Source organism: Stegostoma tigrinum, chromosome 10 (assembly GCF_030684315.1).
Source record: "Stegostoma tigrinum isolate sSteTig4 chromosome 10, sSteTig4.hap1, whole genome shotgun sequence".
Taxonomy (NCBI): domain Eukaryota; kingdom Metazoa; phylum Chordata; class Chondrichthyes; order Orectolobiformes; family Stegostomatidae; genus Stegostoma; species Stegostoma tigrinum.
In genome coordinates this window covers 68,828,092-68,855,557 of record NC_081363.1, presented here as the reverse complement: position 1 = coordinate 68,855,557, position 27,466 = coordinate 68,828,092, and the positions used below count along the sequence as shown (strand labels likewise).

The 27,466-nt window shown below is 38.3% G+C and overlaps 1 protein-coding gene across 3 annotated transcripts in view; it reads left to right on the top strand.

Annotated features, from left to right (window-relative positions):
- fsip1 (fibrous sheath interacting protein 1) overlaps positions 1–27,466 on the top strand; it is a 353,871-nt gene that overhangs the window by 11,809 nt on the left and 314,596 nt on the right. For 2 of the 3 annotated variants that reach the window (XM_059649220.1, XM_048538342.2), the window contains exons 5-11: positions 2,146–2,315; positions 4,829–4,903; positions 7,087–7,162; positions 9,281–9,364; positions 14,903–15,057; positions 15,532–15,633; positions 22,308–22,481. In XM_059649220.1, the coding sequence (XP_059505203.1) occupies positions 2,146–2,315; positions 4,829–4,903; positions 7,087–7,162; positions 9,281–9,364; positions 14,903–15,057; positions 15,532–15,633; positions 22,308–22,481 (836 nt within the window). The remainder of the gene's footprint in view (positions 1–2,145; positions 2,316–4,828; positions 4,904–7,086; positions 7,163–9,280; positions 9,365–14,902; positions 15,058–15,531; positions 15,634–22,307; positions 22,482–27,466) is intronic. The other variant, XM_059649221.1, reaches the window with a different exon arrangement.

Below are 27,466 nucleotides of genomic sequence, written 5' to 3'. Positions count from 1 at the left end.
CCTGGTTACCTTTTTCTCCTTTTAATGTATGAGTCCTCCTTAGCCCTATTTGCCCTCCTAATTTCCCTCTTTAAGTATACTCCTACTGCCTTTATACTCTTCTAGGGATTAATTTGATCCCTGCTGTCTGTTCCTGAAATATGCTTTTTTTCTCTTGACCCAAACCTCAATTTCTCTAGTCATCCAGCATTCCTCATTTAATTCAGGCGGCAGTATCCAATTTTCCAGAAATCTATTATTGTCATGTTTATGTGTGAGTCAAGAATAGTTCATTTACCTTTGGTAGGAAACCCATGAAAAACACACATAATATGTTTACGAGTTATTTATGCAAAAGAAATTTTAAGTAAATTTAAAGTGCAAAATAGACACTCTGTTTATTTCTGGTCCCTTGTGATCATTTTGCATTAAACAATAGAAATCATTTTTAGATAGTGTTTAGACAAGTTTACAAATATTCCAAATACAATGCTCTTGATATTGTTTTTACGCCCCAGCAATGACAAATGGCACTTTGTGAGAACAGGCATGTCAAATGATTAAATCCTTAAAAATACAACCCAAACACATGTCACCTTTTTTATACTGGCTGGTAGTGTGGTGTATGAATATTATGAAGAGTCAGAAAATAACATATTCCTGTCATTTCCCCCACCCCCAAGATGCAAATAACTATGTCTCTGTGTGTTCCTGGGGATTTGGGGAACCCGGCAGTGAAATGGAGGAAAGAGTTCCTATTTTGTGAATGGGTGTCTATTTTACATCTCCTTGTGCACCAGGAAGAGTTTGAGTGGTTCTCTCAAAGAGCTTTCAACCTCTTTTCTTATGTAGATTGCAACCTCTGACTAGCCACTTTCAGGATTACTGACTCTATTCCCATTATCAGGCCTTGAACTAATGCCTATTCCTATTATAATTGCTGGGGAACTATTCCAATGGTCTTGTCTGCAGTCTTCACACTTTGATTTCCCCATCCAGGAGCCTGTTAAATCTGGGGAGGTGGAAATGGAATAATTTCAAAAGATAGAGTCCCACTGTTATAGTTGGTAAGACCCCGTGTTGCTGGTCTCTCTGGGTTTCTATTCTGCTACAGAGTTTTCCTAGATCCTCAGAATATCACAGAAGAAATGCTGTGAACCTAAGATTAATTTATTACACAAAAATAAAACTGGAAGTTTTTCACTGCCGTATGAGAAGAACAGGCATATGTCACCTAGAAAGGCATTTGCGGCAAAGCTAGCAGATCATCCTTAATTGGTTATTACATGCCTATTCACTTTTATATCTTGCTACATCTGGGTCCTCATGCACATCCATAATATAGAAGTGGAGAAGGCAAAATGACAGTCTTCCCCATTGGAAAGGGGCACCATTTCAACATTTGTCTTATGTTCCACCAACTTGGCATTACTATTTCAAATGTTTATGAAAGGATCCCTTTCAAAACAGGACAAAATAAAACTTCACCGTGAGGTACGCCTTATCACTTGGTATTTTAGTGACCATAAATGCTGCATAATAAACAGACTTTAAGACCTGATTACATTTTTTTTATTTGTTTAGGATCTAGATTTTGCCAAGTGTTTTTGGTATCAGGTTGGAAAGTGGACTGTGGACCCTAACTTCTTCCCCCCATCATGGCATATTCTCAAAGGCAGGTACCTGAAGTGGAGCAGCTACCCAGTGGGTAGCCATTTGAGTCAACTAGGTACCTAATCAAGGACTGCAACTTGCCTCCACCAGCATTTTACCAGAGTCAGGAGAGGAATTGTGCCTCCAAAGGAAGACCTATCCATGGGCTCATGTGGAGAAACATTCCTTTGTGGTTGCTCTCTGGCTCAGTAAGGAGCCCTTCAGTGGCAAAGGGCAATTTGTTGCTGGTACATTTACCCCCACCCCTCAACAACCACCATCAACCATGATTGCTAGGGACTGCTTGGCTAGCCCTAGTTTGCTGAAGAAAACTACCTTGTCTCCAAGGTGCTTTCCTCATCACTAACCACACCCCACACTTCCTCCATGTCCTGCACGAGTCTGACTGCCCACTAGCAGTAGGTTACGTTAGGTCTCGATGAAGGAACTTCCTCAATTGTGATGATATTCAATCTTCTGTGTGTTGCTAATATATTGAATGCCTTTTGCTAGACCATAATAAGCAAGCAGATTTGGATCATAAAGGTGAAGATGCCCAACTTGAAGAGGCAATAGTGAATATGAAAAAGCTGGATAAAATTTTGGTTATGAAGCAGGAGAAAGAAAGGCAAGTGAAGAAACAAGGAAAAGAGCTAAGGAAAAAGCTTTGGGAGGAGCTTGAGGTAAATCAACATCAAGAAACCCATGTAACATTCTGATCCTTTTTTATCATTTTGCTTAATATCATATATTGAGCAATAAGTGCAATTTATGTTTTTAATGTAATTTTTATACAACATTCTTAGCTCTATCACTGAGTTGATACCTTCAAAAAATTTTCTGTAACAGATAAAAAGTTCAGTCATGGTAGTTCTCACATGTTGCATCAACTTATTTTGTTCATTTTTATCTGTTTGCTGACAGGCAAATAATGCATTGAAGCATCCAACTCCACATTCATGCTTTCAAAATGATTTTTATGTAGAGCCTTTACTGAAGTCAAAAAGAAAATGAACACTGATCATTTGAAATTAAAATAATTAAAAGCCACAAATATTTCACACTGAACTTCCATATATAATATCTTTTGAGTGCTTTGGTAGTTGGCTATGATGTTGCAAATGGTTTTGATGATGAAGGCCTTAACTCGCAGATTAAAATTGATAGCTCATTAAAGTTATTAAGGCGTCAGTCTTTTGCTATGGCTTTAGACCCTGTTTATCTGGCCTGTAGATAGGGACACTCCCACTATACCACAAGAATCCATCCCCAGCTGTATATGCTTAATCTTTATTTTAACAAGTAACGATGATGTGTTCCTATTGTTCTTTTATTTGGTGTTAGATAGTTCTTGAAGCTGGTGTAGATGTTATAGCAGAGCTGTCAAAACCCAGGGCCACCTTTTAATCTGTTTTCCCTCTTGTTCAACCTGACCTGACAATTGTTTCGTCACCTGTTCTCTCAGTTGGATTTACTTCTAGGTCACAAGATTTGGACTTGGAAACAGAAGTTAAAACAAAATTATTGTGATTTTTCTCAATAGGTGAAAGTGTTTGGTTGGTTATTTTGAGATAGCTGATGTGAGGTGATAATGAGAATGAATAATGAGGACAGGGCAATATTGAAAACGCAGAATAAAAGAATAAGCATTTTTCAAACCTATGTTGAAACAATCTGAATTTGGGCAATAAGTTTTAATTATACAAAGAAAGGAATGAGAAGACGGAAAAATATATTATGAGAAAAATGATGAAAATAGCCCTTAAGTTTATGTGCCACATGACATCGAAGTATATTGAAAGAAAACAGGAGGTGATTTCAATGTTAATAAAAAAAATTGGTAAAACCTGAAATTTAGAAAGTGGAAAATCAAATAAGGACATAAGTGCTAGCTTGGAAGTTAAACAATAACTGTATCCAAGTCTCAGGTAGTAATGGGTAACAGTATGCTTATTGATCTTAAGATGATTCAAGAATATTAAATAGGGATGAATTTTCACCGTTACTACCTAGAAATGGCTTGTTAGATTGCATCCTCTGTCTTTTGCAAAATCCATCTGATTTCATTTCATTATGGGATGAAGATCATATAGTTTCTACTCTGGCGATTAATTTGCTGTAATAACACTTACCGACCAAATGCTACTGATGAAAATATAAGTTATGATGTGGGATTATGGAATCAAGTGATGATAAACAAGCAAGGGAGGTAAAGTGAACAAAATAAGAATGAGGGCATATGAAGGTACTGAGAGACCTCAAAGATGATAGAAGATATGAGTTAAACTTGCCGAGCTCAAATTTGTATCATTAACATTAAATAGCAGATTTTAAAAATTTAATCGTGGATTTTGGGGCATCGCTGGCACAGGCAGCATTTATTGCCCACCCTTATTGCCCAGATGTTGAGCCAACCATATTGGGGTTTGGAGTTGTATGTAGAAAAATGGCAGCTTTCCTTCCTGAAGGACATTAGTTGGTGTTCTTATAATGATTAACAGTTGTTATATGATCACCATTAGCCTTGCCTTTATGTTTAAATTTTTATTCAAATTTTAACACCAGCTATGGTGGAATATAAACTCATGTCTCGAGAACATTAACTTCAGATTCTAGATTACCTTCTGTCTACGCTACTGTCTTCTCAGTTGTTCAGGCAATGGAAGCAAGAGTGGATCAGGTCTTTACTGATTACACTTGTGTTTCCTGTATGAGAGTCACTGTACAGTGACTTACCCATATTTGCATACTTGCTTTACTCCATTCCATGTGTATGACCAATAAATTGTACTGAAATAAAGATGCAAACAGGTGACAGTAGAAGAACAAAATCACATAGTTCTGCTGACTCTTTTCCAGCCGTTGAAACACCTGTGATCAACATGACATATTCCAGAACATCACAGATATACCTGACTAACCTCTGAGCAAACTATCAGCTTCCGGTTTTGCTAGGACTACATTTGACTTAAACCCCTTTACACAATACTTAGCATACATTCTATGCTCTGTAGAAAGCTGTTTCAACTCATCCTATGTTAATGCTAAGGATGTAGGGGTAGTCAAGTTGTGTGGATTCTTATTCTCAAATTATAGTTATATTAAACTGTATTGTAATTCAAGGTTTGTTCACTGAATATAGATTATGAAAATATCTAGTATCTTTAATAAGCAATAAGTCCTGATTATTTGGTAGGAAAAAAGTGAGAAAGAGTCTCAGAAGAAAGCAAGCAGCAGGAATACAAACATTGGAAACTCTGTTGCAGAAAATGTAAGTTCAGGGAAACCATTTCATCTGAAGATTTTGTTGCTTTTGTTAACATAGAACATAGAACAGTACCTTCATGTATGCACCCTCAAATTTCTGTGACCATATGCATGCCCAGCAGTCTCTTAAATGTCCCCAATGACCTTGCTTCCACAACTGCTGCTGGCAACGCATTCCATGCTCTCACAACTCTGTGTAAAGAACCGCCTCTGACATCCCCTCTATACTTTCCTCCAACCAGCTTAAAACTATGACCCCTCGTGTTAGCCATTTCTGCCCTGGGAAATAGTCTCTGGCTATCAACTCTATCTATGCCTCTCATTATCTTGTATACCTCAATTAGGCCCCCTCTCCTCCTCCTTTACTCCAAGGAAAAAAGTCCGAGCTCAGTCAGCCTCTCTTCATAAGACAAGCCCTCCAGTCCAGGCAGCATCCTGGTAAACCTCCTCTGAATCCTCTCCAAAGCATCCACATCTTTCCTATAATACGGCGACCAGAACTGGACGCAGTATTCCAAGTGCGGTCTAACCAAAGTTTTATAGAGCTGCAACAAGATCTCACAACTCTTAAACTCAATCCCCCTGCTAATGAAAGCCAAAACACCATGTGCTTTCTTAACAACCCTGTCCACTTGGGTGTCCATTTTAAGGGATCTATGTATCTGCACACCAAGATCCCTCTGTTCCTCCACACTGCCAAGAATCCTATCCTTAATCCTGTACTCAGCTTTCAAATTCGACCTTCCAAAATGCATCACCTCACATTTATCCAGGTTGAACTCCATCTGCCACCTCTCAGCCCATCTCCGCATCCTGTCAATCATCTTGACTAATAGGAAAAGAGCCAGGAATTTGTAAATTAGTAGGATTCTGTGCAGTTAAAAGCAGTTAGAAATATCAAGGGGAAGATGTAAGCAATACCATGGCACTATCTTGAAAAGTAGGGTAGCTATCCCCAATTTCCTCACAGAAGCTTTAATTCCTCAAATTGCACAGATACAAGACACGATATGCAGTTTTATTTACCCTTTAATTCCTCTCCATTTGTTCAACCTTCAGATACAAAAGAATATCAATGTTTTATGTTGAGGGTTATAGGTTAGGTCGTAGGTTACACATGTAGCCTAAGCAACAGTGGAAACTGGTGAGAGCAAACATTTTACAAATCAAGAGCTGGGACTACAGTCAGAACCTGAAGAAGAGGAGCTAATACTGTCAAGACTTCAGATAAGTCTGGAGTAGTGGAGGAGCATGCTAACAGAGTCCAGCTATGATAATTTGGCAGTTGAGGAGCAACTTGAGAGGAAGGTTAAAGTTTGTGTGGGTGGGGAGGGGAATAAGTGCCTCTGATAGGTACAGGGAATCCTCACTGTACTCTTGAGAGGTTATAGGAGCTTTAACTCTGTCTGCATACAAATGCTGCCAGACTTGCTGAGCCTTTTCACATTTTCTCTTTTTACTCTTCAAAGCATTTTTTTTGATCAACCTTTGGTCTCCGTTCTGAATATCTCTACTTTTTGCTCAGTTTGTCATTTTGTATGACTGCATTTGTATGAAGTGCTTGGGACCTTTTCCCATATTGAATGCCTCATGAATGTTAGATTGGATTACCTACAGTGTGGAAACGGGCCCTTCGGCCCAACAAGTCCACACCGCCCCTTGAAGAATCCCACCCAGACCCATCCCTCTATACCCCACACACCCCTGAACACTGGGCAATTTAGCATGGTCAATCCACCTAGCCTGCACATCTTTGGACTGTGGGAGGATACCGGAGCACCCGGAGGAAGCCCACGCAGTCACGGGGAGAATGTGCAGACTCCACACAGACAGTCGCCTGAGGCTGGAATCGAACCCAGGTCCCTGGCGCTGTGAGGCTGCAGTGCTAACCACTGAGCCACCGTGCTGCCCCAAATGTAATTTATTTTTGATGAACTGAGTGATCCTTATCATGCAGTCCTACCAATAATGTCAGTATGGAACTTTGAAAAGTGTTGAAGGGATGGGAAGAGATACTTGTAGGAGAATAATAGAACTTTGTTCAAACAAGAATGATAAAACTGATAAATGAGAAAACTTCATTTACCCTTAGAATCGTATAGTGACATGCGTAACAATGAAATTATTTGTTAAAATCCAAAAGCTCCAGCTGTGGTGAAAATTAAATAATGATTTTCTTTGTTTCAGAGTGAAGGATTAGTGGTGTGTCCTGAGGTGGCAGAGAACACTAAAAAATTTCTAGCTTTGACACCGACCGGGAATGGTGAGTGAAGGGAAAATCTAATGGTGTTAATTGTACAAAATGAAGTGAAGAAACCAATGGAATTATTGTAACCACACTGCCTTCTAGCTACTGTTTGACACAATGAAAGAATGACATACATTCTGGCAAACCTGTGATGTTTATGATAAAATGGTACCCAAGACAAATTGATATAACATTAGCAAAACCCTTTCTGAAATCGCTTAACATCAGCCTTTATGTATGAATATGCAATTAAGCCAAATTTTACCATACATTTGGGAACATGAAGAAGGACAATAATTTGCAAAACTTGTAATGGCATGGATTATTTCAGTACTCAGTTATGCAATATGTTTTTGCTTCCCCTTCCACTTTTGAAATTGAAACCAAGACCATGCCTTGACAATGAGCACTAGTAAACTGTTTTTCCATGTAATCATCACAGTGATGCCAAATCTGTTTGCCTAAAAACATGTTAATTTATTTCGCAATATCCAGCACAATAGTGTCAGAGGACACGTGCTTAACGTGGGGTAATTTCAAAACCTAACTGCATACACTGTATTTTTGTTAGCAAATGCTCAGTCTGTAGAAAAAATGCTTCCTGGGGAAATGTTAGGACTAGTTTTTTTTTAATAGATTCATTCATATGCAAATTAGAAACCTCTATTTCAGAAAATATCATTTTCAAATATGTGAGCTTCCTGTTGGAAGACAAAGATGTGTGGAGCAGGCTTTGGAGGAACAGGTGACTTTGGATCTATGAATCCCAAAGTTTGCTTAGAGATTACAAATGATCCCTCCACTGAGATGATGGTGGCAGCGTACAGGCTCCTATGTCCGGGCTTGTCGTCTTCTTGTTTCTTTCCCTCTTTCTTCCCCTTCCTTTTTTCTCAATTTACCTTAAGTTTGAGCAAAAACCAACCTTATAAAGAGAGCTCTTTGGTAAGACAGCTTTGATGGGCTCCAGAGTGGTTGTGGCATCTTCAGAGGCAGCATGGCTACAGTGTTGGCACCTGTGTAGCCCAAAGCGGGACTCTGGCAGCGGCATGGCGTGGGCTGATGTAGTCCCGAGCGGGACTCTTTTCAGTGGCATGGTGTGGGCTTATGTAGCCCAGAGTAGGACTCTGGCAGTGGAGAAGGAAAAGTTAGTCTCTCTAAGTTATCTTTTTTTACATTTTACGTTAATGAGAACAGCACCTATGCATAGTGCAGGTACACACTTTTCACTGTCATTTATATTGAATACCTGTGACAATAAACACTTCAAATTCAAATTCACATTGACAGAGAATGATTGATCAACAACTCCATTATCAACAGCACCTGGATGGTAGAAGCTCAATGAGGTGGACTTTATTTATTTTTCATCAAGCAGTTTGTACACATGTCTGCTCAACAATCATGTCAGAAACCTTACCTTCTTCCTCTCCAACCCTCTATTTACTTTCAGGTAGACGTGTTAGAGATGGTTCAGTGTTGGCTGTATGACTCCCCTGCCTGATGTTGGTTAACCCAACATTCATTTGTCCTTCTCCCACATTGGGAATAAGGTTTCTTTTAATTGCTTAAAGCAAATTAAGTTGGAACCATTGGTTAAAGCAAACTTTGTAACTTGAAAGTCTTTACAAAAATCAATGACGGTTACTGAAACATTCCTTTATTTCAACAAACCAGGCCTCATGAATCTAACACAAAAGAAAACGAAAATACCTTCTGGGCTATGTAGACTGCCCAATCCAAACAAGTTTCAGACATTTACACTGTTCATTACACCTTAGACGTGGGAGTCTAATCCTTGGGAGAGGGAAGAGGCATTATATGTAACATTCTAGAAAATCAATGTATGACTTTAATGCATTTAAGCAAAATCCAAGTTGAAAGGGCAACTTGGTTTCATAAACAGGAGTGAAGTGTAGCAAGGAAATTGTGCTAAACCTTTATGAATTTCTAGTTAGACCTTAGCTTGTTGTAATATTAGCTTTGTAGTTACAATGCGCAAATTAGACAGTAAACTGTAACAAAGTGAAACCACATTGGTTGTGGCTTTACAATTTCTAATTTACTTATTCATATTCTAAAATATTCAGCTCTGACTATGATACACAACCTTTCCTCTTGTTTTACTTGCATCAGGTGCAGACATGGAGGTTACACCAATATTCCACACACAGCTCCCTTTGGAGGAATATGAAAGAGATAACAAAGAAAGAGACCAAGGTAAAACAAAAAAGTGTATAAAATTAATTAAAGCAGGAGCAGATAATTGAGCACTCCTACATTAGATTTTGATTCAGCCATATCACTGAAATTTTCTCCAAATTGGTGTTAAATAATGCTTAATTAGTTTCAATCTTTGATTTACAAAAAGCTAGGTATTCTGTGCTACCACTCACCAACACCAGAGTTCACCGTTTGGTTGGACAGAGTTCAGGAATATACGTTTCTAGTCAGAGTTTTACTTCAAATCACCTATTGCAAAACTCCAGGAAGCGGGTAAAGAGTCCAGGTATTTCTGTCTTCGGAAAGGGGAAGGTTTGTGCTGGTTCGGTTTGGTCAGGGGAGGGTCGGAGTGTGGGGATTGTAGGTCTTGAGTGGGTCTCTGATTTTGAAATGTTGGATTTATTTGGCATGGAATCAGTTTGCGGAAGAAGGGTTGTCTGTTAATGGGATAGTTATGATCCGGGGGGAGGTGCTTGGTTTAAGTGTTATAAGTGTGGGGAGAGGGAGTCAGTGGTGAGTTAGTTTATTTAATAGTTACCGAGGAGTTACTGGGGACTTTTAGCCCTCTAATCTTTCCGAGGTAACTGTCAAACTTAAGTAAGTCAGAACCCTCTGAATTTTCCAGCTTTTCCACACTCTTTCAGGGGTTTTGACGTAATGAAAACAACTCCCTTGTCATCAGAGTCAGCAGTGTGACTGTTTGCTAAGCAATCATAGAGTCGTATTGTTATAGAGCGTGGAAAACAGACCCTTTGGTGCAACTGTCCGCATCGACCAGATATTCTAAACTGTTCTAGTCCCATTTGCCGGCATTTGGCTCATATCCCCTTAAACCCTTCCTATTCACCCATCAGACAGCTTTTAAATCTTGTAATTACGTCCAGCTCCAACACTTCTTTCGCAGTTCATTCCATACGTGCACCACCTTCTGAGATCTGAATTGAACATAGTATTCCAGGAATGTCCTCACCAATGTCCAACTCCTATACTCAATGCACTGATCAATGAAGGCAAATGTGCCAATGCCGCCTTTACCTATGACTCCAGTTTCAAGGAACAATGCATCTGTGCCCCTTCGTCTTTTTGTTTGGCAACACTCCCCCGGGCCCTGTCACTAACTATCTAAGTCCTGCCCTGTTTTGCCTTACCACAATGCAATACCTCACATTTATCTAAATTTAACTCCATTTGCCACTCATCGGTCCTTGGCCCATCTGATCCATGTCTTGTTGTATTCTGAGATAACTTCTTTCACTCTCCACTACCAATTTTGGTGTCATCTACAAACTTACCAATTGGATCTTCTATATTGACATCCACATCATTTACGTAAATCGCGAAAGGCAGTGGACCAACACTGATCCCTGCAGCACACCACTTGTCTGAAAAGTAACTCTCCACCATCAGCCTCTGCTTCCTCCTTTCAAGCCAATTTTGTATCCAAACCTTGAGGAACTTGTAAAATGCTTTGTTAAAGCCCATGTTGACAAAGCCATGTTGACAATGTCTACTGTTTTGTCTGCATAAATTTTCTTTGTCACCTCTTCAAAAAAAGCACAATCAAGTTAGTGAGACATGATTTGCCATGCACAAAGCCATGTTGATTACCCCTAATCAGTCCTTACCTTTACAAATTCATGTAATCCTGCCCCTCAGAATCCCCTCTAACAACTGATGTCAGGCTCACTAGTCTATAGTTCCCTGGCTTTTCCTTACCACGTTTCTTAAACATTAAACATTAGCTACCCCCTAGTCTTTCGAAACCTCACCCTTGGGTGTCGATGATACGAATATCTCAACAAGGTGTCCAGAAATCTCTTCTATAGCTTCCCACAGAGTTCTAGGATATACCTGATCGGGTCCCAGGGATTTATCTACTTTTATGCATTTTAAGACCTGTCAAAAACTGAATGCTATGTGTACCATTAAAAAGCTCCAATTTGTTAACCAGATTAGATTTGCAAACTGCACTTTCAGCTTGCTTGGAATGGAAACAGATGGGTTTTAGACAATGCCTGTGCATATACTTTCAGAAAAGACACCAGTCTTTGGTCATTTTGAGCATTTAACAATGGTAAATCTTTGTTCACTGGTTTCTTAATACAAATCTTCCAAGTATATTATCCTTCTTCAAGTCCTAAAGGTCAAATCCAAAAGCGCATGATGTTTTGTAATCAACCTTTCTGACTGGATTGTGTTTTTAACTTGAAAATAAATCTATAATGTCTGAGAACCTTAACAAAAGTGATGCTCTGTCATTTCTCCCAGCCCTTATGATATTTCTGAGATTGCTTTGATCTACATGAAATGTCTTGGAATAATTTATTCCTCTTCTTTATCTTCCTTTCCTCCTTCTTAAGAGAGAAAGTATGTGAACTACACAGTGGCAAAATTTGAAGTTTGCAACCTGCATTCTTCAAGTAACCTTCTGTTTCACATTTACTGCATTTTAAGAAGAAAATTTATGAGCAGTTTAACAAGTTAAGTGTGAAATCTGAAAAAAGATCTTTCCTTTATTATTCGTGTTATCAGCCATCTGCATGTATGAAATTTGCATGCCTCAAGGCTCCGAATTTATGGTCTGTGATCTGGCTCACTCTGCCTTTTACCTGTAAAATTGCCAGAATATTGTGCGGGTAATATTGACCAGAAACTTAACTGAACAGCAAAGAAATAATGTGGCTACAAGAGCAGATTAGGCCGGGCTGGCTTTCACTTTTCCTAACACCGCAAAGCCTGCCCACTAAATACAAGGTAACAAGTCAGGAGTGTTATTGAACACCTTTCACTTGCCTGGATGAGCCCAATCCAACAACGTTCAAGATGCTCAACACGATCCAAGACAAAGCAACCTGATCGACACTCCATCTGCTATCTAACACGCCTGTTTACACTGCCACTGGTGCACAATGCCAGCAGTATGTATGCTGTTCCTTTGTTATTATTGTAAGTTGAAAATCCAGGAATTTTCTACTTAACATCATTGTAGAAACTATAATAACTCTGTCGTATTTCAAGAAGTCAGTTCTGTGCCAGTAACATGGAATAATAAAATAACATTGCCAGCAATATCCACATTTCATGAGCAAATATGAATAAAATTCGACAGCTATTTTTGTTTTCCAGGAGGTTCACCCTGTCATTTATATATGATATAACATTTTTCATTGCCAAATAATATCTTGAATCGGTTGCCTCAAAGACATGTTGTGCTATTATCTTTAACAACAGATGGCACTAGAGCACTGATTTAAACTCCTCTTCCCTTGTTGTTAGCTGTAGTAATCTCTAACTGCTACTTTCAAAATTCAAAAATCTTACAATAAAATTGTGAGCTTATCGAAGTTGTATCTTTTCAACTGATAACTGAAGCAATTTTGAGCTGGGTGATTTAAAGTTATATTTTTAGTTAACAAAATTAGAAATTATTTATTCTAATAGCAGCAAAAAATGTATAAAATTTGAGCACTGAATCTATTTCTCCTGGACAGACCTTATTTTTTCTCAGATTAACTCAAAAAGTGATCATAATTGACTAGTAAGTTGTATACAACTAATTCCTTGCTAGTACATGACTTTTCTTAGCATTGCTTCAGTTAAGAAGTTAAAGCTTATTTTTTCTTACTCTCAGCAGACTGAGATGTGAATAATCCAGAGTTTGGGCCATAGTTAAATATGTATTTGCACCAGGATGGTGCCAATGAGTAGTGCCTGTGCTTGCCAACTCTACAACATAGCATCCATTTCTATATGTGATTTTGCTATTGGAACAACAGTTATTAAATAATCCAGAATGTGCTAAGATTTACACTGGAAGGGGAGGCAATGGCCTTGTGGTGTTAACGCTGGACTGTTAATCCAGAGACCCAGATATTATTCTGCGGACCCAGGTTCGAATCCAACCATGGCAGATGGTGAAATTTGAATCCAATTTGAAAAAAAAATCTGGAATTCAGAATCTAATGATGGCCATGAATCCATTGCCAATTGTTGGGAAAAAGCCATCTGGCCCACTAATGTCCTTTTCGGGAAGGAAACTGCCATCCTTACCTGGTCTGGCCTGCATGTGACTCCAGACCCACAGCAATGTGGTTGACTCTTAACTGCCCTCTGGGCAATTAAGGATGGGCAATAAGTGCTACCTAAAAGCAATGCCCTTATCCCATGAATGTATTTTTAAAAAAATCTGGAACCTAATTTATGATTATCAGCTGGTTGCAGTGTGTTTCATTTGTGTGTGCTAGACACTACATGCATTTGCACGGGATGCTATTTTATGTTCTTTTAAAAAAGGTGTTGTCTGAACAAGTAACTGTTTTGGTTCAGAAAGGGTTGTGGAGACTGCCAACCACTGCTGCTTTCCCCATGACAATGTCCTGATCAGTTCGAGTCCACATTCCAGGACTGTGGTTAATTAGATAGCTATGATTATCAGTTAAGAGATCCTGTTGCATCTCCATGAGAGCTCTCATCCAACAATGCTCCTGAGACTATCTTTTACCTTGAATTATTGTAGTATTTAATGTCGTTTTTTTATCCTTGAAAATTTCCTTCATGCTCCCATGTAGGAGCCACTACATTCTGTTTTGCTATCCTTTGCTGATTTGGTATTTTTTCCATTTTCGAGGATCTGTAGTTTGTTCCTTATTTTTAATTTTTTTCTTTCAGTTTTATGCTGTCTCTTTTTATGCTTCACAAAATTAGCTAAAATTATCTCATTATTCATAACTAGATGTCTCCTCACTTATCATTCTTGTCTTCAGCTTCTGATCTCCCTGTGCCCTTTACATTTAATTCCTTTCATGACCTTGACATTTCTAGTCCCCCACTTTTCCTTGCAAACTCTGAAGCTGGACTTCCTACAATTCCTGTCCTTTTGTTCTTCTGTTGGCTACTTTCAACAGTCCAGATCCGTAGTCGAGAGTTTCCTCCTGATGTTACTTCTTTATTTACTGTATTTTTAATTACCTTCTTAATAGCCATATCTTTGACCAAATCTTTGGTTAATACCGCCTTCTTTGACACCTTTTTAAAAAATATATTCTCTGTCAAAAGCATAGTGATGTTGTTCTACATTTAAACACATTCTGTGAAGTTGTTATTATATAAGTAAGGAATTCCATTTACTAATATTCCTTACTACTTTGTGTGGCGTTTCTGACCCAAATATAAAACATGAAGCCCAAAAATTGGTTTCATGTGTAATTATTTTTAATGATCATCACACTGAAAACCTGGGTTCAGTTCTGAAAATTAGGGATTCAATTTGTACTTATAGAGGCAAAATTTATTTTGCATAAATTTTGTTTTAAGTTATGTTTTTGTGGAACACATCATTTTTCATTTCTAAGTAGTCTTTTTTCTTGAACTTTACAGCAACCCTGATTCAGCTGATATTTGTTGGCTACCCCCTCACCCATCAATCAGCATTGGAGCAGGATGTGTTGTATCATTCTGTATATTGAGTTGGAGCAGCTCAGCAGGTGACGGGAATCTGTTTGATAAATGCCAAAACTCTGTTTGCTTTCTTGTTAGACTACCAAGACAGTAGTGAAAGAGTTAAATTAACTTCAGAAACCAAATTGCCTTCAGAAATCAACTCTAAAAGTGTCCATTACAAAGACCAAAGGAACCAAATGTTCCCCCAAAATAGGATCAAAGTTAAAGATTTTGTTAAGAAGAACATTGAGGTAGGTGGAATTATTTTTGACCTCACCACACTATGTTGACTGCAACAGTAGCTTATTGTCTTGAGGTATATTGATGTTGGATCAATTATTGGCTAGTTGTGCGTGTCCAGTTTTGTTTTCATCTCAAAAATTATCTTTGAATGAATATCCTTTATTGTCACATGCCTTCAATGTAAAATATAATGAAAACTGTATACCGTTGCTCATACATAAGCGCTGTTCACAGAATTAAATAAAAGTGATAACTTGAGAAGAGTCTAACCTTTGCTACTTCGCTGCTATAGCATACTGCTCCATGCTGCAGAGAGTATCCTGCTACAGGCTACACCAGCCCATGCCATGCCACCAAAGAGGTGCTCTGCTTTGGGCTTTCCAGCTTTGACTTGTCTGTCTAATTTTAAACAGGTTTAAGTTTTTTATGGGTGTTTCTTTCATTAGCCTAGTCATTTAAAAACAAATTACTTAATTTTGCAGTTAGCAAAAGAAGCAAAGAACCCTGTGCTACTGACTGATGATGAGAAAAAAAGATTAACAGATCTATTAATGGATGTTGAAGCTGATTCATCAAACAATGAAGTAAGATCAGTTGTTTCACACTTTAAAGCTCTACATTCCTTTTATAGCAAAGCTAATTTTGATTGCTCTGTGTAAAATAATTCAAGGTTGCTTCCTGATACCAAGTGTAATAATCATTCTTTATACCTAACATTAAATGATTTTCAAGTGGATTTTTAACCATTGGAGGGCATCATAGTCAAGCCTAATGTTGTCTTCACTGAACATTTCCCATTTACTAGTCTTTTTGATAGCAACCAGGAGTGGAAACATGCCTACTTCCACTACTTCAATTCATGGGTGCTTGGGCTCATCATAGCTCACTTACTGCTGCTGAAATCGACTGAGTATGGATTGACACATGAACCAGGTCTCTGGGATAAAAAAGTTTAGCGGTCTCAGATTTGGCATCATGTACCCTTTAGTGGAGTGCCAGTTGCCAGTACCTCTGTTGATTGGTGGTTTGCTTAATTAGAGGGAGCTGAAATTTGGGCCTCCCTAATATTATTTAAAATGGATCCTGCACCTTTTAAAGGGAAGTTACTTTTTGGCTGAGCATAACTGCAAGGCAGTTCAGGATCCTGCATACCAAAAAAGTAGTTTTTTGGAACCCATTACCTTTCAGATGCAGCACTGGAGATCCTGATTTAGGAGATCAGCTGGAAGAAGATAGCATCTTATCATCTTGTGACAGAACAGTAATGCTAAATTACTGCACTGGGATATATCAGGAACACTGTGAAGTTGGAAGATGCACCTGCATTGTTTCTTGGCTATTTTACAGTATACTCTCTTACTCATTCACTATACACAAACAGCTGCCTATCTACTTTTCACTAAGGAGGCTTCAGATCAATCCACATCCAGCAGCCTGCTTTGAAAACTCTGCTCACATTTTGACATCATAGCATCTGAAACGTCCATGACTCTCTAAAGCAATGACAATAAAATAAAACAACCAATACCACTCATTTTAAAAAAAACTATTTCTCCCTGTTTACCAGTGTAAAATGATCCTTTAAAAAATTCCAGAACCTGAAACTAGGTGCACTTCTTCATTAGAAACAAATTAGATCTTCATTATACCACACCTTCTCTGTGTACAAATTTCACTGAAATCCATTCATTTATTTTTGATAAAGGTTGTTTGCAAACAAAAAGATTAACAAACAAGAGTAAATAAGTAATCTCTGGCTCCTTTGAATGGTACAGGTAATCCAGATTGTCCCAACAGATCCCATTATAAACTATATTTTTATCCATCCTTTGCTGTCTCATTCAAACAGCAAGAAAAATACCTGTCAAATATAGTTTTTGCCTGCTGTGACAGCAAAATTACTGTATTGCATTATGTGTGACATAGTTTTGCAATACGGGGGTGATACGGTGGCTCAGTGGTTAGCACTGCAGCCTCACAGAACCAGGGACTTGGGTTTGATTCCACCCTCGGGCGACCGTCTGTGTGGAGTTCGCACATTCTCTCCGTGTCTGCGTGGGTTTACTCCGGGTGCTCCAGTTTCCTCCCACAGTCCAAAGATGGGCAGGCTCGGTGGATTGGCCATGCTAAATTGCCCGTAGTGTTCAGGGGTGTGTGGGTTGTGGGGGGATGGGGATGGGTCTGGGTGGGATGCTCCAAGGGGTGGTGTAGACTTGTTGGGCCGTAGGGCCTGTTTCCACACTGTAGGGAATCTAATCTAAATAATCTCCACAAGCAATATTCCACTTACTGCATTCTAGGACTTGCAACTTTTCAATAATTTGCACTCCAGTGTTACATAAATCTAAGGGTAATCTTTTACCTACTTTCAATAATTTGCTTGCTGAGTTAATTGGTCTGCTAATACACAATCACAATTCAGAATATTAAGATGTGAAATTCAACACTGATTTTATACTTTAGGCTGGCAACTCTTGTAACCAAGCTGGATCCAAACTTATTACTTTGCAGTTCTTTGACCTCAAGCTGCAAGCCTGAGAGGTGGAGGCTGATCTTTGACAATCCCTAATTCTATAAGGAATTTCACTGTACTTGTAGCTCTGCAAGGGTTGCCCAGGTTTGTGCCCTGGAGATAATACTCCAGCTTCACTGCAGAGCGTTAATACAAGAAGGTAAACAGCAGCTAGAAGTCATAAGCTGAAATCAATTGGCATAGAGAACTGGTGTTATGCACTTTCTCTAATGGTAGGAAGGATTGTTGTGTCCCATTGGGCAGCAGTTGTCCACCCCAAGCTGGGTAGTCTCTGGTAAGTAAAATGCTGATCACTCACATTCCATCTGCTTTAAAGGATGCTCAGAATTTACAAGTGACAGAATCCAAGTCAATAGGCAAACAAATGAAACTGACCAAAAGAAAGGAGAAAGCAACTTTTCAGTTGCTAGAATGTCAAGACCAAGTGTCTGAAATTGTTAGAAAACAGTCCAATAATACACGCAAGACAGCTGTGATTGATGTGGAACTTGAAGGTTAAACATTAACTTAGCTTCATTACAAGAGCCCGTGCTTACGGAGAGTGAATCTCATTGCATGCTGATCTAAAAGTAGCTGAAAGGGCTGAGCAAGGAGCAGGCTCAGCAATAAAGAACTCGCTACTCTCAACAGGAAGTCATTCGGAAATCAAATAAAATATTATTGTTTATTGATAGCGGAATTGACACAAGAACATGGACGTTTTGTTTTAGTTATGTAGAACATTGACGAGACCACATCTGGAGTACTGTGTACAATATTGTCTCCTTATTTAGCAAAGGATGCCTATGGGTTAGAAACAGTTCATAAAAGACCTATTAGACTAATACATGGAGAGGGCGGGTTGTCTAAAGAGGAATGGCTGGACACAGTAAGCTTGCAACCCTTAGAGTTTAGAAGGGAAAGAAAGAGGCAACTTGATTGAAACGTGACACATTTAGGCCACTTGACAAGGTAGATATGAAGAGGTTGGTTACTCCTGTGTGAGAAGCTATAATTAGAGTTAATGTTTAAAAATAAGAGTCATCCATTTAAGACAGTAAGGAGAATTTTCTTCTCTTTTGAGCACATGCTTCCTTAAAAAACGATGGAAGCAGTCTTTTTGAATATTTTTCAACTCCAGCAGGACATGTTAACCTTATGAATGTTTATGGGTTGGAGGATTTCAGTGCAAGAGTATGTGCAAACCATGAGGCATAGCCTTTCTGCCTTGTGAATTGTGGCCTGGGAAAGATAAAGTGAGAACAGGTAGAAATTAGTTGAGCTTTGGGACTAGCTTTATGCAGTTAATATCTTCTTTCAGAGCAACCTCCGCTGCATGGTGTCCTGGAACTGGTCAAGATCTGGGTGATGACACTGTCTGGTTCAGATCACAACCACATGTGAGCCTCTGAACAGCATTTTCAACACTTGAAGCAAGCATAATACTGACTGTGGTACAGGTCAGTCCCTGGTCTGCAGCAAACTGCTTAAGAATCTTTCATTCAGAGCAGAAATACTTCTTCAGTTAATGTCAGCTATGTTGCCTAGCCAGATTAAAAACAACAGTTCATAGCCATGTTTGAAGAGTTGCTCTTCAGTATCCCCCCACAAATGCAGAAATGAAATTGAACATACATTAAGACACCATATAAAATAGTGTGGACTTAACATGTAGGAGCCAGGAGGAAATAAGATCTGACTGGTTTGAGACTAACATCACTGAAATGAAACTTGCCAAGTGGTTTGCTTTTGAGGGATCCAAACAAGAAGGCTCTGAATGCAACAAGTGGTGCCCACTGATGTAAATTCAGTGATTGGAAGAATTCTGTGTGGATCCATTGTACAGATTCGTGGAAACTTCAAACAGCAATGATGTGCATGGACTGATGGTGGACAAAGGTAGAAGTCACACAACACAAGGTTATAGTCCAACAAGAAATAGAACAAAAAAATTCCAGTCAACCTGCAAAGCCACCAGGCCTGAAACTGACCGCTTACCTACCACTGTCATTGCCATTGGGTACCATGAAATGAAACTTATGCAACATTCACTACCTATTCTTCACAAGAAAGACAGGAACTGAGGCATATATCATTTTTTAACTTTTATTTTTTTCTTGGATTTGCTTCTTATTCCTCAGCTATGTGTATATATTCTGAATTTTTATTTCTTCTCATGTTTAGATGATCAAGGAAGCCTGTTTAAATTGGCTTTATTCAAACCTTGAATTCTTTTGGTCAGGAGAAAGACGTCCAGAAGGGAAGGAATCCTTTTTAAATGATGCTTGTTTCAACTAACTGAAGGGCCAGGTGAATAAAGAGTGGGAGCCATCTGGGAGCTCAGCGATGTGGTACTCCCTTTTGGAACCATAGTAAATGATGAGCCTCATCTGCAGACTGGTCGTAACGGAAGTGAAGTTCAACAGACTGCTAGATGGTGTAGCTCTTACTAGTGGTCCCAGCTTTAATAAAGTTCTTCAACACATGGAACGTCAGGGATTGTATGAAGTTATCAAAGGGAATGGATCCAATAACAAAGAAAATAGCTCCAATGAAAGCTAAGACAGGAAATCATCACTGACTGCAATGAACAGAGTGATACACTAGGGAAATCACTGTCACTGAGAATGCTGTAGACAACATAGAAAGCCTGCCTGTTACGATAGAACCCACAGTAGAGGAGCTTAGCGAAGCTATTGCCTCTAATGCAATGAGCAAAGTTCCAGATGCTTAACTTGACTCTGTCTGAATTCATAAAACATGAGAAGCTAGCACTCCTGTAGCATCTGTACAAACCTGTTGGTCTCTGTTGGAAAGTGGGGGAATGTTACCTTCTTGCCCCCCACTTCAACCCACTGCACTCAAAATCTTTCAAAAGATTGTTTAAAATTCCTCTGCCCTCATTCTTTGCCTGTCATCCTACATCCATGACTCCTTGTTCTCTAATATATGAAATCCAACCATTTCTTCTTCATCTGTGAAACAATTTCATGAAGTCATTTATTTATGTTGTTAATCTTAGCTGATTTGATGTTTCCATGTCACAACCTTCAGCTCCCTGGAATATGGTTTCTTATGCATCCTCTTCACTTGCAGCATAATCTTCAGTCAATTCTGACACTCTAGAACCTCACTGCCACATTAATGGCAATTCTGTACAACTTTAAAACTACTTAAGTATTGCTGTTGATAAAGTTATTGTTATTAACACAATAAATAAAAAATAAACTTTAGCACATCTGTTCAAACAAAGTCACTTAATAATCGGATTTGAGACCAATTGTTGGATTGTTTGTTTACGTGTAAGAAAGGTATAGCTCAAAAACTGAAGCTCATTTTAAAAAAAGCTTTCAGTGTTGCTGTAACATTAGTATCAGCTGGTAGTTTCACAAAAAAGATACTTGAGGTGAGTTCTGTTCCCCTTATGAACCCCTTCTTGGACCCCACTATTGTAACAATTATAAATCACTAACCATTTCCGGGTGAAAATTTACAAGCTGGCTTATTGTGGAGCTGATTATGTCAATTTATCCATTTGATGTGAAATTTCTTTCATCCAATGCTGTATCTGGCTCTTATCATATCAGGTTTAACAACAACTGCTGAGCATATACAAAAATTAGTAGTGAAAAAATTCCATTATTTCTTAAAATATCCAGTAATAAGTTGATAAGCTGTTATTTTTAAGTTAGTTATATAGTCATAGCAAAATGTGTGACAGTAACTGACTTAAAAGCAGGATTAATTCTGCATTTATGCTTGCAATGCTTCAGGTAGCACCAGGTTTCAGGAGGAAAGAAATTGGGCCACAAGAGACGGGCACCTCACGACTGTCTGGATGTGCTATAACTCTCTTGGAATGTAAAGGTTTTGGGGAATTTGACTTTGCATTATCTGATAATGATGAACAGAGATTAGATTGTTATATGATATTGATTTCAAATTATACTTTTTGAAATTCATTCAACACTGCTCCACTCCTTATAATGGAAATAGACAAATGAAATTAGTTTGCTTGGCAGCAGACGAGATGAAAAGCCATCTTTCAAGTTGTTGTGCTGGTTCATGTGGAACAGACAGTGGGTAATTGTGGAACACTTGTGTTTGTAGCAGAGATGTCTATCACTACTGTTGAGTTCATGCCACAGAATTGCATGTGTTCATTGTGCTTTAAACATCTGCAATAATAAAGATGTGCTTTAAATATATCTATTACTTGAAGAATTTATTGGCACTTCTCTTTCCAGATTTTATGGCTTTCTTCATCTGTTGAATATCAAATTTCCTTTTCAGTTTTCACAAATCCACCTTATCTGTAACAGTTAAGAAATTTAACTCTGGTTGATTAGCAATCAAAAATTAAAATTACGCTTTTTCTTAAATCCATGAAAATAATTGCGATATTGCCAATGCTGCCCAATGAATACTCTGCTCTATTAATTTATTGATTCCTCCCGTGTGATTAATTACAGTCATATTTGCTTTCCTACTCCTATTCTGATGAAGGGTCATTGAACTTGAAACATTACTTTTTGCCCACAGTTGCTGCCAGACCTGCTGAGTTGCCCCAGCAATTTCTGTTTTTGGTTTTGCTTTCCTTTTTGTGTTTTTTTTCAATATTAGTGCTGCATAGAAAAGATTTTATTGCCATCTGGTTCCTGCTATTGTTCTGGTTTGCAGTTGTACAAATGAGTTCTTATCCTACTTAAAAGTTACATTGATGCTTTCTGTTTTATTTGTCTGTAGGACACTTCAGTTCCTTGGGCATTATCTGTGGCAGAAAGAGAAGGTTACACTCCAGAACCCATGGTTCAACAACATTTGGCTGAGATAGATGCCAAACTACAAGTTTTCAATTTGGATGATGATTTCCCTAGGACTACCAGCTCATTATCCAGTATACAAACCCAGAATTATCAGGTAAGTGAGGCCAGGCTATACATAAGAAACAATTGGTAAATTATTTCAGAATGTATTTGACTCATTCAAAACTCAAAATTCAAAATTCAAAAGAGCACAAATTGAATATGTTGTCAAGAAAGTCATTATGAATTTAGTTGCCAACGGTTCTTTATTACAGTAGGTAAGAGCCAATAAATATAACTTACAGATTTCAGTTGTGTCGGGGAACAAAATATCAGTTGGAAATTGTTTCCTACACTGTCAGAGAAGCTAAAACCTGCATACCAATGGAATTGTTGGTTCAGCTAACCACAACAGAAGAAGGATATTTCCATCAAATGTGTATAACATTTGATTAACGTAACTGTATTTTTTCAGCTGTTTCACCTTCTTTGATGTGACTTTTACAGACAATCCTTTATTAAGGCACGGTCTTGCATTAGACTGTTCTGTTGACCATGTCTGTGAATACTCTTTAAGCATTGATTATTGTGAGTTGTATTGCCATGGCATGTATGCATGATGCTTAAACAATTAGTAGTACAAGCTGAACTGCTTGGATTATGAGATGAACAGTTGTCAAGAAAATTTAACTTGAGAGAATCTGTTTATAGCAGATGCTTCAGCCTTTCTGTAAATTTAAGAATATGTCGATATATTTGTAGGCAAGTATGCTTCATAGCAAGAATAATTAAATTACTGTTAACATCTACAACTAACATTTGCATTCCATGTATTTGAAAGCTATTCTGTTTTCTGTTTGTAATGGTGTGCTAACTTAAGTTGAATATTGTCAATTTCATGTGTTCCCTTTTATGTGTTACATTTAATACAGATCTTTAAGCTTTGAACAGTTTTGTGCTTCTATGGTAAACTTACAGAAAGTAATCAGTCTCAAACTAAACATAGCTTCAGTTTGTTTCAAGCTATATTGTGAGATTCCTCAGCAGACTGATTTGTTATAAAGATTCAGCAACTATTATTATTATAGGAAGAAGAATCTGCAAATCCCTCACACCACACGCTGCAAGCTAGACTGTAGAGTGACTGCTGGTCACATGTTCTATAGTCTGTCCTTAAAACTACCATGTTCTCTCTTCAAGTGATATCTCAGCAGTGTGCACTGTAAAATTGCATGACATTAAATCAAACTGTGTACAATTCAAAGAGAAATACTCATTTCATAAAATAAGTTTTATGAAAGTTTCACTGTGTAAATATAGCATGAGTATAAGGAGCAAGGAGTTACGTTGTGCTTTATTCTAGAGAAGGATCAACCCTTAAATTTACATCTACAGTACTCAAGCTTAGCAAGGCTGTGAAGACAAATACAGTTTAAATGCAGTATTCTTTCTCGGCTGAATCTATGTTCGTATAATTCGTCATAATCGCATCAGTACAGTATGCAATTTATGGATACTGTAGTTCTCGGATGGCTTGTTTTCATCTGTGTCACATTCACTTTTATTTGCCATTTTGATGGCTGTAATTTGCCCTTGTGTTATGTAGTTTTTTAGGCTTTCATGGAATAGAACAGCTAGCTAAGCCAGCATTTATTGCCATCCCTAATTTCCCTTTAAAAGATGGCGGTCAGCCACCTTCTTGAACTACTGCAGTCCATGTGGTGTGGGAACACCCAAAGTTGGGAAGGGAAAAGTGTATATTTACTCAGCAACAGTAACGGCACAGCAATATATTGGCATGTCAGAAGGTGTGTGGCTTGGAGGGGAGCCTTGTAGGTGGTGGTGCTCCCATGCATCTTCTCCCCTTGTCCTTCTATGTATTAGAAGTTACTGCCTAAGGTTTGAAAGGCGCCGTTGAAGGAGGCTTGGCAGCAGTGCATCTAATTATGATACACGTTATTGCTAATGGGTTTTGATGGTGGAGGGAAGTGAATGTTGTAGGGCATGGATAACGTATTGATCAAGTAGGCTGCTTTGTCTGAGATAACAGCCAATTGGAGAATATTCCATGAAATTCCTGACTCATGCTTTGTAGACGATGAACAAGCTTTGGAGTGTCAGGAGGTGGGTTGCTTAAGAATTTCCAGCCTCTGACCTGTTCTTCTAACTGTCGAAATTGTGTTGTTGATCCACTTATGTTTTGGGACAACGTCCAGGATTTTGGTGAGAGATTGAGCGACGGTTTAATCTCCAGGGAAAATGGTTAGATTCTGTCTTACTGCATGACGTGGTACTTGTCTCAAGCGTGAATTACTTGTTACTGGTCGGCCCAAGCCTGAATATTATTAGGTCTTGGTGCATGTAACAATGAACTGCTTCAGCATTTGAGACGTTATTAATTGTGTGGAACACTGCAATTATTTGTGAGCATCCCCAGTTGTGGTGTTATTATCTGGAGAGAAGGCCATTAATGAAGCAACTTATAATAAAACAACATCACACTAAAGATCTCTTTGCAGCAATGTCCTGGAATTAATATGACTTGCCTTCAACAAGCAAAGCCATCTTCATTTATGAGAGATGTGACTCCAAACAGAAGAAAGTATTCCCCTTGATTTCCATTGACTTCAATTTTACAAGGATTCCTTGAAGGCACAATTGGTCAAAGGCAATAACTTCTGCCTCGTTTTGCTTCATCTCTTGGGTTTCCAGAGTTAATGGCTCAGAACTTTTGATTAATATCAATTGTTCTGACAGTTGGCATTCTTGGAATAAGAAAAAATGACCCTCTTCCCTGCCTGCCCTTTTTCTTAAGAGCCAGTTTTCCAAGATGGTCCCATCCTGGATCCTCCCTTGCAACCAGCTAGGAAGAACTTGACAGTGCCAGGAATGTGAAACCATCCCACCAAATTCTTCATGATGATGGAGTAGCTGGGATTGACCCTTAAAAGCACAGCAGACACCATTGGGAATTAAACTGCCAACTAAATTTGATATTTTTAAAGAAACTGAAGAAGCTTCATTACACTGTTATCGTTGACCAATTGTAAATATATATTTTCCAGTTTTAAATATTTTAATGGCATTATCATACAAACATGTCGAGTAAGATGTGTTTTGTTTGTTTGACATTCACTGTTATTTAATGTTCTTGGCTAATTTAGCCATATTTATTTGCTATGTGTTAGGAGTTTACAAAAAAAGCCCAGTGCATTTTGATATTCCAATCCACAGTTACCAATTTCCCTCTGTTCCTGGAATATACACATTTGGTTTTCCTTCCAGGCCCTCTTAGCTTTGTTTTTCCAGTTCTCTCTCATAGTATGTGTGTGCTGTTGTAGCAATACCCAAGTGGAGCTGCAATTTTAAAAAATGGTTACTGTCCTTTCGGCCAGTGTTACTGCAATAACATTTTGTCTTATGTACAAGACTTTTTGGTTTTGATTTGTGCACTCCTTGATATCTGATTAGCTCACTGGTTCAACCATGACTGGGACTGCTTTGAAGACTGCTGCCTTGCAATTTAGCCTATATCTCAGCTTTGGGACGATAGATTTCTGCAATTCTTGCATGTCTTTGTCATGTTTGAAATACTTTCTGTGCTATTCTCCAAGATATTATTCTGTGCTAAGTGTTGCCATAATTTATTGGATTTACTTTTGTCAGTTATCTGCTATTTCTGTTTATCTTGAATTCTTTTGGAACACTAGTATGCTTTTTTCCCCTGCTTTTTACTGGATGACATGAACTCTAGTTTCTCTCCATTGGCACCATTTAGAAATCCTGCTGGTCTTTACTGTTTGTTATAATGTGGCAAAGACCCACTGCTGTCATTATGTTATACGTGAGTTCTTTTAAGGCTGAAGTGGCCTGGCTGGATTAGGCTGTCCATCCCTCTGGTCTGCCTAGAAGATCTTGTTCAGTAAATAATACAACTATTAACAGATTCAATAGTACGACACATAGCTAAAGACGCTGTTCCGAATAAACTTGTCCATATCTATCTCCTACATGCTTCTTCTATACTGTGCCCAAATCCCTGACATCATGGCGGGGGAGGGGGGGTGCTGCATACTAACATGTATTAACCTTTCAGACTCTCTCAGTTCATATACAAAAGAACCTTAGGGTGAACTTTAGCTTATGGGTAGGAAATGGGAGGAATGTTCACGTTGATGTTTGTGGATTCCTCCTGTAGCTGTTGGTGATAAGCAGTCTCCTGAAATCATGATATTATCAATCATCTTTGTGTTTAGCATTTTGGGGGAAAAACGTTTTCGTAATAAGATACATAAAGTCACATTACAATCCAGCTGCCAAGATCTTTCATCTTAATTGTGATGCAGTTTTATTCTGATGATTCGCAACAGTGGTATTCATTGAAGCGTTGAATCTACTGTTTTGAGGACTGCAATAGAATATGGGCAACAATTTAAATTAAACTAATTGTCAGATTTCAATGAACAGATTTCAATAAAATATGAATTACCCAGTTATATTTACGAGAGCTCAATCTGTATCAATAAGACAGTATAGCCATTAATATAGTTTCACTCACTCAAACTTCACTTCTCTAAGTACGGTTAAATATATCAATATCAAGAGAGCTTCATTTCAGGTTGCAAGATCCATTGAGTATACAATCTTGCAGCACAATTTTCCTGGAGTTAGGCCAGATGCCCATTACAAATCCTTGGTTTGTTTACTTTTCTTGGTGACAGATGACTAATCTAGATGCTCATTAAAGTCATTCAACTACATTCCTAAAGTAATATGGGCAGTCCCCAGGTCACAAATGGATCTTTTCTGGAGTCTGCTTGCAAGTCAATTTGTACACAAGCCCCAGAACACAATTCAGAACAATGCAAAAGAGCTGATCGTAAGTTTATGAAATGTTCATATGTTGTATCTTTAAAATTACATCCCTGTATAAGATTGTGTTTGTAAGTATAAGTATTTGTCAGTGGGATGTTTGTAAATCGGGAAACCATGTATACCTGTATTATTCCTTCAATTTTCTTTGAATTTTCTCATTTTCATCATCTCATTCTCTTGGGACCAATTTAATTAGTTTTCAATATCAGTATTTTAAAATAATAG